This window comes from Cygnus olor, chromosome 1 (assembly GCF_009769625.2).
Source record: "Cygnus olor isolate bCygOlo1 chromosome 1, bCygOlo1.pri.v2, whole genome shotgun sequence".
Classification (NCBI taxonomy): domain Eukaryota; kingdom Metazoa; phylum Chordata; class Aves; order Anseriformes; family Anatidae; genus Cygnus; species Cygnus olor.
In genome coordinates, this window is record NC_049169.1 from 14137498 (window position 1) to 14154886 (window position 17389).

The following is a 17389-nucleotide window of genomic DNA, read 5'->3' on the forward strand; positions in this document are numbered from 1 at the left end:
AAATTTTCTTACCAAGTAAAGCCAAACCAGAAGTGTATGACAGCTGTGATCTAACAAAAATAAATAAATAATAAATTAAAAAGTAGAGAAAAAGAAAGAAGCAATGCAAACAACTGGTTCCTTTATTAGATACACTTTTCTTTTTTTAGGAGACTAGCACGCAAGAAATGGGGCTTTTGGATGTCCCCACGTCATCAGCGAGCCTGGCTTCATGATAGCTGACTGCCAGGCTATGACCCTCTCTGATCACACACATTTGCAAAGAACCTTTTTCATTCCCATGATCTCTCTAGGTGTGAACCTTCAGTGGACACACTGAGCTCATAATACATACCTCCTGTGTCATAAAGACATGTTAGAAAAACTCTGGTGGGCTATGACACAGTCTTCATGTTATTTTAGACACTTTAAATGGAAAAATCAGAAAAAATCATTACTAGATCTTGGGGCCAGTGCACACCACAGAGGGTGACACAGCATAAATGTAACTTTTGACATGTACCTTCCTATGGGCTTCTAGCCTTCTAGGTATACCACCATATCTGGTGGTATCTGTATCATATACCTGGTGGTATCTGTATCCCATAACTGTTTCACTGTAAAGAAATATTTTTATAATTTCTCTTATATAACTTCAGTTTAACCATTTTTCATCAGTTAGTCATCTACCGCTGCTATAGCTGTTAGCAATCCGTTGTCATGACATTTCTAAGGAATTTTTGCCTACATGGTGACTAGGCCCATATCCATTAATAGTCCCCAGTTTCCATTTATTTTCTAGACAAGGTATTATAAATATGAATTATATGTGTCTGTGGTTGGAACACCAGAATCATGGTCTTTCACATGGAGTCATTGGGATACTGCTTGTGAGTCACCTGCCATATGCTCATAAAAACCTGAGATATTCTTATATTATCTTTATGCTTAAGCTAAGATAGCTGTTGTACTAACTAAATTATTCATAGATCTGCATTAATCTCAAAGCTTAATTATCATGGCTAATGATCAGAACTTGGAAGTTAAATGCTCCCATGATGATACCACCCCTCACAGAATTTCTGTCTCTGTAATGTCAAAGAAATCTCTATCCATACATGAATCCAATACTTAAGGTCTGAAACAGCCCCCCTTAGTACAGTAAAATTTCTCTTACAGTTCATCCCCTATGTGTTCCTAACTGAAGTAGATCGCACTGTTTCTTTGCCATTCCTTTTTACATATTGACAGTTTAACACATTCTTCACATATAACATTACTCCATTTTTTCCACTTTTCTGAACAACTCATTCTCTTTAGTGCCTGTCGTTGGGAATGGCTGTTGGTCAACCATATTTCAGTTATCCAGTGTCACATCTTGCAACAGCTGATCAAATTCTTCCATTTTGTTGTATAAGTGCATTCAGTGGGCATCAAAAAAAGCCAGTGATCTCTTTGTCAACCCAGCTAGGTTATGGTGAGTCTTCTCTCCTTGACTGTAGCATCTACTTCACTACTGCTTTCCACAACATCATTTTCTTTCTCTTTGCTGTCCAGTCACTTAATATTTGGTGTTCTTTTTTCCTTCTTCTATATATTCAAATCAGTGTGGAAAATATACATATTGCTTGATCTTCCTATCAGATTTGTCATCAAGAAGTCAGTGTCCTAATAAGTTAGGTGGCCATAATTTGTGTTGTCTTTTATATTATCACAGGGATTTAAATCCTTTTTCTTACCTTTAACATTGTCTGCAAATGATCTTAATCCTGTGGAGAGATTCAGGCTTGTCTACCTTAGCAAGTAAGATGATGCAAAATGAAAGAATCAATGGATTAAAACAATTAGTGCTAAAGCTTTGTTATAATTGATTCTAGGGTTTTACTTCAGATTAGAATTAGTCTGGTCTCCTGGACCAAAAGTCCACATTATACATGTTCAATTTATTGAAGTTTAATGGGCAATTGTTTTTGTAAATACCATTTATAAAATTAAAAATAATAATAAAAAAAAAAAGAATCTCTCTGTTTTTGGAACCATGGAGGCTATTGCATAGGTGGGTATGGAAAGAAAATAGTTGGTCAATGTAATTCCAATTCCAGGTTTTTTTGATTCTTTTATCAGGAAATCTACCATCATACTCTACATACGAGCAAATTGGGTAGGTTATCAGGAAAAGAATGAAGATGAGAGAGAAGTCTGCAAGCAGGAATCTCTTAGCAGTGGTTTCCTGTATAACGGTCAGCCTTTTTATAAATATAACCTCATTCCATGCAATAATGTAATATTAATGTCGCCATCTTTGGCACAAACATGGGGTCGTGAAACACTTTCTTGCTAATTATCATTTGAACTAATGCACAGAGCACAGGCTGTGATAATATTAGCTTGGTCAGAGTCACAAGCATGTCAGCGCCAGCTGACATGTGCCATGTCAGTGTCAGACCCAGTTTAGGGTCTGTTTCCAATCTCTGAAAGTGTCATATCTGCATCTTTACATCCCAGGAGGCAAAATCCTGAACTCTCTCTCTTAAAATGAATGATTTCTCTTGTCACTCAGAGCCCTAAAGGAAAACCATGTTGCAGCTCCTGTTCATATGGGAAAAAAGCTTTTACAGAGAGAAGTAAATACATATCAGACAGGTTTAAGTAGAATTTAGAAATTATTTTTTAAAAACTTGAAAATTTTCACCCACCTCCAATATGTAGGTGAAAAAAATTGTTAGCCCACTTCTTGTAAGAAAATTAGAGAAGGGACTGGAGAAAGTCCAGGGTCATCACTACAAAGGCACCATCCCTGCAAAAAGCTTTCTCAAGCAAACAAAGGGAAAACAACATCGATATCATTCTCGTAAGTTTTACAATTGCCCAAATAGCTCTGAACAGTGTCAGTGACACTAATCAGTCTTGTTATCAATTTCCCCCGGCTGCTTCTTATACAAGCTCTGATTAGCTACAGAGCTACTGGAGCGGTCTGTCGGCAGGCTCAGGAAGCCAATGCTAATTCAGTGCATTCAGCTTGCACACAGAAGTCTGTCTTCAACTAACATAGATTTAACTATTTAACTTTTTCCTTACTTGAATCAAATCATCTGTTAGAACCAATGATTTCAGTCTTTTCATTCAATAGGTGAGCTTTCCAAATCTGAAAGTTTCTGAATTTATTAGAAGTGGATAAAAGTATAACTGTAGCAGTGTATCCTCTCATATTTTTCATATTTCTATTTCAGTCACATTGCCATTAGTGACAGTGGAAGTTTAGACACAGATACGGGACCCATGTCTGTGTTATAAAATCATCTGTTAGCAGTTTCACTGCAATTGCAACTTAAAGTGGTTTCCATTTTTCAAATTTTTAGAAAACTGAAAATAATTTCCTTCTAGAGAAAATCTCCTAATCCTCTTTAGAAGGATTAAAATGTAAAAAATTTCTTGCAATACAAAGTAGATCTGTAGGTGGATTTTATACCTGTCTTTTCAGCCTTGTAGCTGATAAATGAATCATTACCTGTTTCATACTATTGAGCAAGTATGCATTCTTAAAGGCATTCAGAGCAAAATGTTCCCTCAGCAACTGAAGACCTGAGGTTGACTAATCCTACTTATGTTAACCTTTCCAGGTGAGGTATGATTCCTGTGTCTGAAGTGTTGACCAAGCAGCTATCTAGCAGAAAGCATCTGTATAGGCAGAGGAGATAATAATATCCCCTCTTTGATGTCTGCCTTCATGCAAAGAGAACCAGTCTAACCACCATAATTGCTGGACTTTGTGCCCTGTTACCAAGAGAAGTCCAACTGCAGCCAACAGAATAACTCCGGGAAGTTCAGGGACTACATCTACATGTTCAGGTACCAAATTCAGGAAAGATGAGTTTATCGGAAATCTGAGGAAATCAGCTGGGAAGCTGTGTACTGAATTCCTGAGATTGGGGCCTATATTTTTGATTGCCTAGGTGGAAAAGAACAAAGTTTAATAATTTTTAGGAAGTACTGGGGACATATGTCTAATGTGGTATGTAATAAAAGAAAAACACAGAGATGTCAGTATATCTTAACTATTCTTATGCACTTAACAGAAAAAAAAATCTAAGCTTTCACTAAGCTTTGTCATATTTTGAGGTAAAAGTAAACTACTTTTGGTAGTTGCTACTTTATAGCAAACATTTGTCACAGTCACCTGGGTAAATGTGGACATTTTTATGAACACCAGAAGTATGAACATTTTATCATAATCATTATAGAACAGCTTGGGTTGGAAGGGACCTTAAAGTTCCAACCCCCTGCCATGGGCAGGGACACCTCCCACCAGACCAGGTTGCCCAAAGCCCCATCCAGCCTGGCCTTGGACACCTCCAGGGATGGGGCATCCACAGCTTCTCCAGGCAGCCTGTGCCAGGGCATCACCATCGTCCTAACAGTGAAGAATTTCCTCCTAACATCTAATCTAAACCTCCCCTTTTAGTTTAAAACCATTCCCTCTTGTCCTATCATTATCTGCCTGAGCAAAAAGTTGCTCTCCATCTTATTTATAAGCCCCCTTTAAGTACTGAAAAGCTGCAATGAGGTCTCAAGGATGCCTTCTCTTCTTCAGGCTGCACATCCCCAGCTCTCTCAGCCTTTCTTATGTATCATTTCAAAGAAGTACCTCATAACTGAGGGCAATGCTTATGTGTTGACTGCAAGAAATCATCTTTTGGAAGTTTGTGTAACCAGTTCAAGAAAGAAAATTATTGTACAGTTTATCTCAAAAAGCTTTGGAAGGTCTTTTGAAATTGCGTTAATGAGTTCAGGCAAGGCAAAAGGCAACTTACAGTTTGTCTAACCTGTATATGCTGAGTAAATCAGTCCTTATCTAATTGTCCTTGCTTCTATGCTTAATTGTCCTTGAAAGTATTATAAGGTGTTACATTTTCTGCTCAGGAAGAATTTATCAGGTATACTAGGTGCAGGTCTACATCAGATGCTTTCCACAGATGTGTTTTTGAGGCTTTTTCTACAGCAATGGGGTAGCTATAGAAAGGAAAATATCATTCCTGAGCCCTGTTTTCACATCTGTGCAGGTGACTGAGCACTGGCACAGTCTGCCCAGAGAGGCTGTGGGGTCTCCTCCTTGGAGACCTTCAGAAGCCACCTGGACGTGGTCCTGGGCAGCCTGCTCTGGGTGTCCCTGCTTAGGCAGGGGTTGGAGCAGCTGGCCTCCAGAGGGCCCTGCCAGCCTCAGCAGTGCTGTGATTCTGTGTGATTCTGTGTTACAGTATTTCATCACATCAATTCAGTGCAGGTGTATTTTTTCTTTGTGGGCATTAAAGGTGTGTAAAATGGCAGTGGTTATGCTTGTCCAGAAAAGACAAGAAATTATTGCAGTTCCCAAACACACAGCAGCCATTGGTTGCACAAGCTACTCGTGTCTGACCCACAGTTTTCAGACTGAGGGAGAGTTCATCAAATATTTAAAAGGCTGAAGGCTGCACAATGCGTTCTTTTCAATCAGCATGTATACCTGCAAGTATGTTCTATGTGCACAAATATATGTGTGTGTGCGCAATATATGTACCAGTATAATGTTAAGAGTTATAAATGTTTTAGTGGGTGACATTGGTAGTTGGGTGATGGTTGGACCAGATTATCTTGAAGGTCTGTTCCAACCTTAATGATTCTAGGATTGTTTAGGATCCAGTGAATCTCATCAACCATGCTAAGGGAGTTGGGCTCTATGATCCCTGTGGGTCCCTTCCAGCTCAGGATATTCCATGATATTCCAAGGAAGGGGGGCATATCAGAGCAGTATTCAAACACATTGCTGTGTTAGGAAATTTGCTGCAAGTTCCCATCTGCTCTGCCCTGTGTTATGGACCCCTTTTAGTGGTCACCCAGGCTGATGAAGGAGCACTCAAACACCCATCCTTTGCCTCTGTCCCCACCACAGCACAGCTGACCCCACCAGGAGTGGCTGGCAATCGATGTCAGCTAGCTCTCCATAAGGGTAGAGGCTTTCCATACTTTTTATCAGTGTTAAAAGGATCAGGACTTTTTCATGTTCAAGATGTCATGCATTGATTCCTCAGGTAAACCAGATCAGAAGTTCGCAGCAATGTTGACAGCTTATTTTTCCTTGCAGACCAATGTCATAACTTGTGTTTTTGAGGAGTACAAACCTTATGCATAAAACATATTTCAGTTAAAGGGGTACTGCCAACTTACATAGAAAAAAAAATCCTTGCTATTACCTATGTGTGTTGCAAGCAATTAGATGATCAAGATGAACAAGAGATAGGCTTTTTTCTCTGTTTTTTTCTGGTTTGTTTGCCCAACCATTTGGTGGTAATCCAATGTTTCCTTTGAATATCCACCTTAATAATCATTTTTCCCTTTTATTTTGTAGGATCCCTTCATATTACAATAAAGAAATCAGTCTCACTGTGAAAATGTGATTGTACTGGTACAAAACTGTCTAGGAATTCATGATGTAATATTTAAAAAAATAAATAAACAAGGTGCCAAGTTGATGTTGTGTCTTAGGTTTTTGTGTTAAATAGTTAATCACAGCACATTATTGTGTGATTTGTTTTTAAGTAAACTAGCTTTGAAGCTCAGCATGAAAAGGCATGTTGCTTTAATGATAACTGTGTAGGTTCTCGTCAAAATGAAAGTTTGGTCTCATTATCCCATTGTTCTCCTTTTCTTTTTTCTCCAAGCTGCCTGTCTCGTCCTGGGTTGTATGATTTTTCCTGATGGCTGGGATTCAGATGAGGTAAAACGGATGTGTGGTGAAAAGACAGACAAGTACACGCTGGGGGCTTGTTCAGTCCGCTGGGCTTATATCCTGGCTATTATTGGAATCTTGGATGCCCTGATCCTCTCATTTCTGGCATTTGTGCTTGGCAACAGACAAGACAGCTTGCTAGCAGAGGAGCTCAAGTTGGAAAACAAAGGTAGGACTGCTTTAGAAACACTATTGTTGGTATTGAGGTAGTTGCTTAAAAATAATTATCTGTTTCATTTTGTTCTATATGTAAAAGTTAACATACTGGCTTACTTCCTAAGTTGCTGGGGAAGAGGAAATGCAAAGAGCAGTGGAAGTTTTACTTTTCAGCCTCCAAAACATAAGAAAGTTTGAAACTGCCATAACTGCTCTACTATGCATGACTTATCCTTACCATTTTCTAGAACTGCAGATGGGATGTGTTTGTGTTCCCAGTTTGTACAGTGTTTCATGAGCATTTAAGTTTCACTATCTCCATCTTTTTCTATATCCCATACAAGATTTGTTCATTTGGTTCCTTTAGAATTTTTCATTGTAATTTGGATGTCTGTAATATAAGGTTGCACTTTATGTGTTAGCAGAGCAGGCAGTGAGGAGGGAGTGCTTGGCTTGGGAGATTTGTACCCAGCTACATAATGGGACCGCCTATGCCAGGGGGCACCAGTAGACTTAGAGCAAGGATCAGAGCCAGGAATGAAAAAGAAAGTAGCTCATGTCCCTGCCTACTCCTTTTAGCAGACCTGTTTTCCCTGGATCTGCCTAATTGCTTCTGAACCTTCTAATACTGTCAGCTGCTTCAACACTACATGGCCACAAGTTCCCAAAGCTCACTACTGACTGCTGAAGAAGTACTTTCTTTATCTGTTTCAAACTGATCCCCTACTAATTTCATTGAGTGCCCCCTAGATCTACCAATGCAGGATTCTGCATTCAGCTCATCTACCACCTTTGCAATTTTGTGGGTTGCTTCTAATAATAGCAGAGATATTGGGAGACCTTCCATGCTGGATTGGAAATCAAGAGCTGTTTGGCAGCCTGCGTTCTACAAAAATAGCTGGTCTCAGCCCTGCTCTGGAAGGACCATTTTCCATATGTCTGAAAGCACTGGGCCCCAGCATGCTGACTTGCAGACAGTCAGCACACTCAGCCCTAAGATAAATGGACCTGAAGATTGAATTTCGCATACAATTCCAGACCTAGTTAGAGCCTACTGATTTGGGGGTTAAGGAAAGTGAGTGTTGCTTGCAATTGTCTGCGTACATTTATTCTGCAGGTAAACTGAGGGCACTTGTTTCAAGGGCTGTCCCTGTGGCCCTTTTCTGAAAGGATAACATTCATCCATATTTGAAAATTAAAAGGTTTATAAGAAGGGTACTGACAGCTATGCCACAAGTGCTTTTGCCATCAGCTTTGTGTTTAATTTGTCTATGCCATACAAAGCTCATGGACCCAACAACAGCTTATATCAAAGGGCCTCATTTGTTTTGGCACCTTGTGAGCAGAAAACAGCTTCTGGAGATTCATCACCTCTCACATCGCTGGCACAAGCTCGTGCCAGAACATTTGATCCTCAGCATGTCGGACAAAATCATTCAGCAGCTCATTTTCCTTGGAATAAGCACAGAAATGTACCAAAGCATCAGGCTCTACACAAACCAGAACTCAACAAAATGGGACCCGCCCCACTTTGTCCTTCACAGTCAAGCCTAATAACCACCACGTTTTAAACTGTCCTTCAGATGAAAAGAAAAAAAAGATAACCTGCCTTCTAAAAAGGACATCATCTCCTCCCTCTTCACAAAAAGCTTCCGCCAAACAACATCATCTCCCACAGGGGGACAAGGCAGGCACTAGTCTGGCACGGTCTCTCTGCTTTGCTGCTGCCAATGTCCCTGCAGGTGCCAGCTCCTGGCAGGGCTGGTGGGGCTGCAGGGCTGGCACCTTCACCTGGGGACAGGGCCAACACAGCCCTTGGTGTCTGCGGCTTCCTGGCATTCCTGGCCAGCGATCCATCCTTCTTCTGGCCTTCTGGATGCCAGGAAAGCCTGAGCAAATAACCCACTGAGACAAGAAGGCAAGAACACTTAATTCCCTCTTGTGATCTCTGATCTTCTCTTCCTCACGCTGTGCAGACGGAGCTTTGGGGCCCAGAAACCACCAGGGAGTGGTTTCTGCCCAAAAGGCTGTACCCCAAAGCAGGCACTGGGATGTATAGGTAGCGCTCATGCATTTTTGCAGCTAGCAGCCAGTTAGCTATGGACGCCACAGTGTTTAGGAGGAAGATTCTGGGTCTGTATAGCCAGGGTTGTGAGGCAGATTTTGTTATCCTGGAAGTCACTGGATGCAGGCTCAGGTGGTCTGTCTGGGGCAGTGGTCTGTGCTAAGAGAGGGTATTAACTACTTACACCGTAATGAAGATGCTAGTAGAAGATTAGAGCCAACGCTTGTCCTTGATTGGGCACCAAACAACCTCCTGTCTGTACCCCTGGCATACAGTGCACATGCCTGACGGTTTTGACACTTACCCCATAAACTATGTCCCGTTGGTCCCTTTTGGGTTAAGACGCTGGGGAAATACTTACCAACATTAGTCCACATGCAAAGTACGCATGCATCTCTTGGAAATGGTCAGGGAAAATACTGAAATATGCAAATGTACTAAAGTACTTCCCATATAGACATGAAAATAAAACTATGGATATAAGCAATCCCACCTTCAGTCTCCTCAGCTACTCTTACAATGTGAAGTCCTCACAAGCAGCCCTGAACGCTAAACACTGCCACTCATCTCTTCTTCCCCCTTCACCCAAATGGTGCCAGTCTCCAGGCTTGTACTGGCTTCTGTTTCTGATTAGCACACCAGGATCAGGAGCATCCCTTTCTCAAGGAGGAGTCCCTAGGCTGCTGCTGGCCTCCAAGACGAAAAGATGTGGCCAGACTGTCAAGGAGTGCTGGTGAGGGGCTGTTGACTGTCTAGATGTCCCAGAACTCCTTCCCCTTGGTGGTGGTGATGTTCTCTGTCACAGGGCTGAACGTCCTGTAGCCCATGATAAGTAAGGCTTCCCCTTGAAGGGAAACCTTGTAGCTTCACAGTGTTTTTTTTTCAGAAGAATGAACCTGGGGAGAAACCAACGCTGACTGCACACAAGAGGAACCTCCGCTTACCCTCTCAACTCTTTGTAGAATCATAGAATCCTTAAGGTTGGAAAATCCCTCCAAGATCATCTGGTCCAACCATTCCCCTACCACCAATGTCATCCACTAAACCATGTCCCTAAGCACCAAGTCCAACCTTTCCTTGAATACCCCCAGGGATGGTGACTCCACCACCTCCCTGGGCAACCCGTCCCAGTGCCTGACTGCTATTTCTGAGAAGAAGTGTCTCCCAATTTCCAAACTGAACCTCCCCTGGCATAACTTGAGGCCGTTCGCTCTTATCCTGTCACTAGTCATCTGCTGCTAGGGCTTTGCCCCATGCATGTCAGCGTTATGCAGTAGCTCAACAGAGGGGAAGAAACTATAAATTAAGTGTGAGAGTCACAACAGTTTTCATTTGTGGAAAAATCCTCAAGAACAATGAATTATGAAGCAATGATCAGACAGCTGGGCAGCTGTTTCCTTAATCAGGTCTCCAGGACTTGCTGCAGATCAGCTCCCACAGTGTCATCAGTAAGAGCTTGCCATGGCTGTTAGAGCTCCTGTGAGTACCCAGGACCACAGCTGTTTCTGAGTATTGGTGACGAGTAAACATTTAAAAGTATACAGTATGTAACAGGATGGTGAAAAGATGAGAAAAAGACAGAAAAAGAGCAAGCTGTACTTGTCTGTAGACTTATCATGCTGAATTACCACCTGCTGTATGCTTTTGATTACTACAGTGCTGTGTATTTACATAGGTTAATGAATGCTCATATGTAAGGAATTTGACTGCTAAAATTACTCACAGGAGAAGACAGCTGTTTTGTTTTTTGGTTGGTTGCTTGCTTCTTTTTCTTTTTGTTTTTGCCATACAAGAAAGTTTCCTTTGTCACTACATGACAAAAATAGTGCGTGCTTATTTCTTCTTTGCTTAGGTTTGAGAGTAGACTACCATGTGAGCTTCACATCTGAAACTGAAGCTTAACAGATTTTTTTCAGGGTACAATGTACTTAATGCATTTTCCTAATCATGCAAATTTTACACAACAATCCGTACCTTTCTCATTTTAAAAACTGCCTTTTGAAGAAAAAAATACATTTCTAAAAAGACTTCTACATTATGTTTATGCCATTAGCAAAAAGAGAGGAGAGCAGTGTTACATGGTTTGTTTTAATTTATAGGAAAAAATGGTAATGACTTAAAGGCCTGCATGTTATTAAGCTAATGACATTCTGGGTGATAACAAAAATAGCCAGAATTCATCTTAGCTTAAAGCTTCATCAACACCATCAACATCAGGGAAAAAAAAAAAAAAAACTCAATATGTTGTATAATGGCAGAATTTAACATTTTCAACTGTAATGTTTTAATGACATAAAATTAAAGTTCTGCCCAAAGGGTGCGGAGACAAAATAAGATGTTTCCAAAATAAATTGAGGGTGCAAAGCAATTACTTTTATGGTAGAAAGTGGTAATTTGGTCTGTATTATGAGTGATAAATACATGAGCATTCAGAAGAAACTATCCTTTTAAGTAATATCAGTCAGGCCAAGTGGGTAATGCACTTTGTGGATAGCTGTGCCTTTTCTGATGGATGGAGCAGCTTCACAAAGTGTTTACGTTTAACATTTGACTTACCTTTGGGGCCCATCTGGTCATAGGCAATTTGCACTAGAGATTTCCCAGAGTTGCAAGCCCAGGGCTGAAATAGATAAAAGGACCAGGCAGCTAGATGGGAGATCTGAAGGATTCATCTACCTTGCAGTGATTGCAACTCACGCAGACAGATTCAAGCTACACCAAGCAGCTCCCAGCAGCCACGCTGGGGAGAGCTGGGCATAGAGCTCTGTGCAGGATGCCCAAGTGGGTATTTAACAGTTTGTTGGCATTTGCACCCTCATTATTCTCCATACTGGTGCTGTCAGTGCCTGATGGAGGTTGTTGAAGGCTGGCTCCGTACATCTGCACGAGCTTCAGAATCTGCAGACTATACACACTTGAAGAAAGAAACTCAGGGGAAGTAGCTTCTTGGTGACAAAGCAGTTTTCTGGAAAAAAAAAAAAAAAAGAAAAAAGAAAAAAAAAAAAGAAGAAAAAAGCTTGCATCGAGATCTGTGCACCTCTGGCAAGAGTTATCTTTGTAAACAAGAATATTCTGTCCGCATGATTTCAGCTGCAACAGAAAACTGTCTGCAGAAGTCCTGCTATCTGAAGCTGAGCAACAAGAGGCCACCAGTGTGCTTGTCCCATTGAGGTACTGTATAACAGAGTGCACACCAGCTGTCATTCCTCGAAAGGAAAATAGCTCAGGACGCAGCACTTTCTGCAAACTGCTGCAAAATGGCAAAGCCCTGCTTATCGGCATGTAGTTCTCATGGCATACATTTGCAAACATTCAAGTTAACTTGTTCAAAATTGGGTGAATAAACATATGAATTTTGATATCTGATATAGTTGCAATACATAAAAGAGTTGCCAACAGCTCTTGTTAATAATAAAGACTACAAATCCAGCCAGAACAACATTTACAGCCCTGTATATCCATGTTTTCCATCTGATAAAATCATATGGTTCCTTTTTGTAAAATTCTGTACCCCTTAACTTCTCCAGCTATATGCACATTTTCATTTCAGTTAAAATACACTTTTCTTTCAAAAGCAAGATGCAGCACATCTGTTACTCTGTTCCCTATTTCTCTTCATGTCTGCTTGTCTCCTCCCATCATTTCTTTCTGCAGTTCAAGAGTGATCTCCTGGACTCCACTTCAGCCTCTTCCTGCTTTGGTGTGGCTCAGCATTCAAAGCACTTAAGGTGTCTTTGAACTCAGAACCAACTTGGCCACTTGAATTTCCATTTGAGAAGGGAAATGTGGAAGAAAGTAGCTGCAGAGTGATCTGTGATGCATTGCTGTAGACAGCCCACCACATGTGCTCTCTAGACTGCAGCTGGTCAGAGGAAGCTGGAACTATGTCAAAAAGTTTATAATCTTGCCTCAAAGGAGAAGGATTTAGGTGCCCCGCTTTTCAAAGGTAGAATCAAGGTATTATTTGAAGTCCACAGACATAGATTCCTGGTTGGGAATTACTGGCCCTCATTTCTCATTTCAAAACATGATTCTCTGCCATGTCAGCCAAGAACAAAGCTTTGTCACAGCTGTGATGATCTCTCATGTTCTCTTTCAGCTTCAACCAACAAGTGGCTTATCTACCACTGCAATTAACTCCAGTTGTATATTTCTTTGTCCAGTGGCAACCTATTTTTCTTTGGGTATCACCTCCATGAGTTAGAAGGAACTCTGAGTACAGAGAAGTAGGCAAATAGTACCAGCATTTCACCTAGAAGGCTGCAACTAGAAGCCAAACATTATTTTAAAAAGATTTTTTTCTCAAAATTTCTGTCCTTAGAGAATGGCAACCATTTGCCTGTGATTTCAACTATGTAAATAACATGAAATAGAGAAAATATAAAGGTAAACATGGATATTTCATTGTGATCAACATCAGAGGGAACTTCATCTCTCCTGGCATAAGATTCTCATATCACTGCTGTAGGGTCTATGCCCAAGATATAAACTTTCATCCAAGGGCTGTATGAACAGTCATTAGATCCAAATCCTGGACTTTCCTTTTCAGTGCCCTAATGTCCTGTGCTCTCTTGTCCAGTGTATACTGAATTCTATCACACGAAGCAGAACAGCTCCAGCCACAGGATTTCTGGCTCCTCCACCACAGTGTACACCATATTGTGTGGGACACTGTTGCTGGAGATCAGAACTGGAGGACTGAGAACCTCCAACATGAGAAAAGAACGTCCTCAAACCAACGCAGGCAGAAAATCAAAGTATTTTGGAGGTTTCAGTAGAAACTCAGGGGAGGAAGATAGGGAGCAAGATCAGAAGTGAAGGTGCTTCACTATGGACTTAGAAAACACTCCCACTCCCAGAAAAAAAACTCTTCCACTTCAAAATGTCTACTTTTGTGTTTACGAGTGTGTGAGATGCACATGTGAGAAATTACTTAGACTTTTCTATTTGCACTAAGTGGCAGTAAGAGAAAAACCCTGGAGCAGTATTCAGAATAGATGAGTTTGATTCCTGGTTCTCTTACCAAGCTTGGATCTATCATTTGATTTCTCCATTTCTCCATCTTTTAAATAGAGCAAATTAGACTGACTTTGATTGGGTATGTTGTGTTTCATCAATAGAAGGTGAATTAGGAAAGCTGAATAGTGGTATTATTACTAAAAGTATGTATACTGAGACTAAGCTTCAAATAAAGTGTTTCATCAGGGATGTACTTTACCACTGCATTAAATGGTGATACTCTTAAGGGGAGGCAAATGAGGCATCAAAACTAAAAGTCGAAAGTTGATTAAAATACCTTATTAAATAAAGGTCAATCTTGCAGTGGTGCTGATTGATATATCAGCTGATCCAACAGTTCCTTTCCAACTCTACTTTCTATAATGAGAAAGTAAAATTAGTCCTAAGTATACGCATTAATTACTTAACTGAAGAAGCTGGAGACCGTGAATAAAGAGTTGTAGTTCCCCACTGATTAATGAAGGAAGAACATGGTGAACTGCTTTCTGTCTCTTAGAAAGATGGGTCCCACTTGCTGTTACACTCTGAAAGGAATCTCATACAACAGCTCAGTTAAAGAAATTATCTTTCCATTTAATGAGCTCATGATATGAAGGACCAAGTAGCAGGACTTCAAGGTATGCTGGTCACAAAAAGATATCCAGCCTAAAAAAATACTTCTTAAATGCTATGGGGAACTCGATGTGTTGTATGGGCTCTGTGCTCTGCCTAAAAATTCTGTAGGGCAGCAAGCCACAGAAGAGTTGAACATTAAAAAACATAGTGACATGATGCATAGCAGTGGGTGATTAGGTCATTACGAAGTGCTGTTACAAGCTAAAACAAAACTCTGGCCCAGACAAGTTCAGACAAAGCCTGACAGATCTGGAGACCTTTATTTTTAACTTAATATAAAGCCTGTTGTGTATGGCCTGTTACAAGTAGGACAGTATTTACTGAGATAGAAGGCAACATGTCTGACTGCGCCATCGCTGGTAGTTGCATTAGAAATGTTTTGAAGTCTGGACAAAAATCAGAGATATTTCATAATACAAAGATGTACAAAAGGGAAGTAGCTGGCACATACTTCATTCCAGGCAGAGCTAGTCACTCACAAAGATTGTCATACCCTACACCATCCATGCTCTCATCCCTATTGGCAGGAGATACATTTTTAGAAGAAACAGCAGAGAACAGGAAAGCTCATGACTCAGCCATTCTTGCATAAGTGTTTTTGAACAACATGTTAACACAGACTAAATAATGAAGACAGGTTTGTGCCAATAATCTAGACTTAGGAGGAACAGCTGATCTATAAGGACATTTTGCTGTCCAGTCCAACTTGCAAATTCAGCGAACTGCCTGGGCTGTCCATATGTTCACACCATTCCTAATGGCTTGTTCTTGCATACAGATGAAGCCTGTAGAACTGAGCTGTAATTGTTCCCTGTTGAAGCAAGTTCCAGTAATTTTCATGGAAATCTTTCTCATTATTTAAAAAGTCATTAGTTGCATTATCACATTTCTACTGTGAATTTGTTTTGACTCTTCTTAAGTAGTTGCATAAAGCGAGCATCATTTTCTATCTGCAAACAAGGCGTCTGAAAAAAAAATCAGGTAATGTCCCCCCTTCTGAGCATAGTGTCAATAGAAACAAAGGATGTTGTCAGTAGCTTTAGAATGAAAGATCTATCAAAAATTCCAAATGAAAGCAAGGCAAATAGCCTTGTTTTCCAAAGTTACACTCAATGAGACATGTAAGTCATACCTAATGAAATATCTGAGATATCTGTCTCTTTCTGGTTTCTGTCACAGGTAATGTCCAAGACAGCTTATTACAAGCAAAAATTGATCAGCTTGGTGCTGGCAGTGTAGTTTTCCTCTATTTAGCTAGTTATTTTTATATTGCTTTATTCTAGAACCTTGAAACTGTTTGTATTATTTCTGGACCACTTCCAGAGTTGGTCTGCACTTTTTGTTGAATCCCTCGTCTTCTTCTGAATGACAAGCTTGGTAGACCCTCATTCCCATTGACCTCTTCTGGATGCCTGGGAAGCCAAACCCAAGATGCCTGGGAAGACAAGCCCAGACTAGGGCACGCATGTATTGTAGTTCCTTGGCTCTGGAGTGACCCTACCAGGCACAAGTTTGCTGGGGCTGAAAGTTAATGTTCTACTCTTGGCTGCCAAGATCTTTCTCTGTTGACTTTGCCATGTCTGTACAGATTTACTTGATACAACACCAAACAATAGCAATAGAAGTGGAAACAGAAACATGATATTCATGAGTGACATTGCACTCAAGATTTCAGTAGGTGTATGCTAACTTCATTTGCTAGAAAGGAGCATAATGGGTAAAAAGTGAAATTGCAATCCAGAGAGAGTCAATCAAGGTTTTGCATACCTTTTCTATCTGCTTTTTCTTAATTCATATTTTTAAATTATATCAATGAATTTGTTCACAGCACTTGGACCATGTTATTAAGTTTAATCTTTCAGGCATTTGGCATGCGAGCACTCCAGCTGTCAGAAATATTTTTATGCACTTACTTCAAGAGCATTTAGTATAAAATGTGTTCTACAGACATGGTAAAACTGAAAATAGACATTTTTTTGCAATCTCATTTGACTAAATGTATTTACAACACCCCTGCACATTTGATTTTACAAACCACCTTCATCTTAGTTTAGTATATCTAAAAATTTTCAGGATCATAATGAGCTGGCATGAAGATGTCATTGCACAGTCATTCATCTCAAAGCAGTCTTTAATCTCAAAGTACTTACACCCTTCTAGGCGGCAGCGTTTGACACCAGACAGACCATTGCTCTGGTTCCTGTAGGCCATTTCCCTCAGTCCCTGCCCTCTGATGTTCCCAACCAATTCTCTCCTAATCACTGAGTGAATTGTTCATGTCTAGTCCATGCACACTAAAACCAAAGCTCTCTGCTCTTTGTATAACTCCGTGTCTGATAGAGGCTGAAAATATCAGCATGGTCGTTTAAGCTACTCTCCAATATCACACAAGCTGTAGGATGGTCTGAATCCCCTCCAGCTTGTCAGCATTGCTTAAATTGTGGAATCAGAGCCGGACACTCTTCCAGGAGTGTTTCTAACTCTGCCATACCCCGAGGTTTCTACCTCTGCCATACTCCACATGTTCTCTGTCAATGTGTGGCTGTTTCACTAGAAGGAGAGGTAAAGATCTGAAGAAGAGGAGACTAGAAGCAAACTTCTTCCTTTTCTACACGTGCACTGGATTCAGATACACATGCACTGTTGTCTGGACTAATAGTGTAGGGGCACTTTGTGCATCCCTATGTCTTTGTTTGTTTTCCTTCCCCGCTCTTCCAAGGGTTTCATAAACTCTCAATCCACATGGAGAGTTCAGTCATAGAGGTGGATCTTTATAGGATGAACAGTCCCTA

At 40.6% G+C, this 17389-nt stretch overlaps 1 protein-coding gene across 3 annotated transcripts in view; it reads left to right on the forward strand.

Annotated features, from left to right (window-relative positions):
• Nucleotides 1-17389, forward strand: part of LHFPL3 (LHFPL tetraspan subfamily member 3) — a 253696-nt gene that overhangs the window by 167992 nt on the left and 68315 nt on the right. For all 3 annotated transcript variants that reach the window (XM_040544607.1, XM_040544608.1, XM_040544606.1), the window contains exon 2: nucleotides 6675-6911. In XM_040544607.1, coding sequence (XP_040400541.1) covers nucleotides 6675-6911 — 237 coding nt within the window. The remainder of the gene's footprint in view (nucleotides 1-6674; nucleotides 6912-17389) is intronic.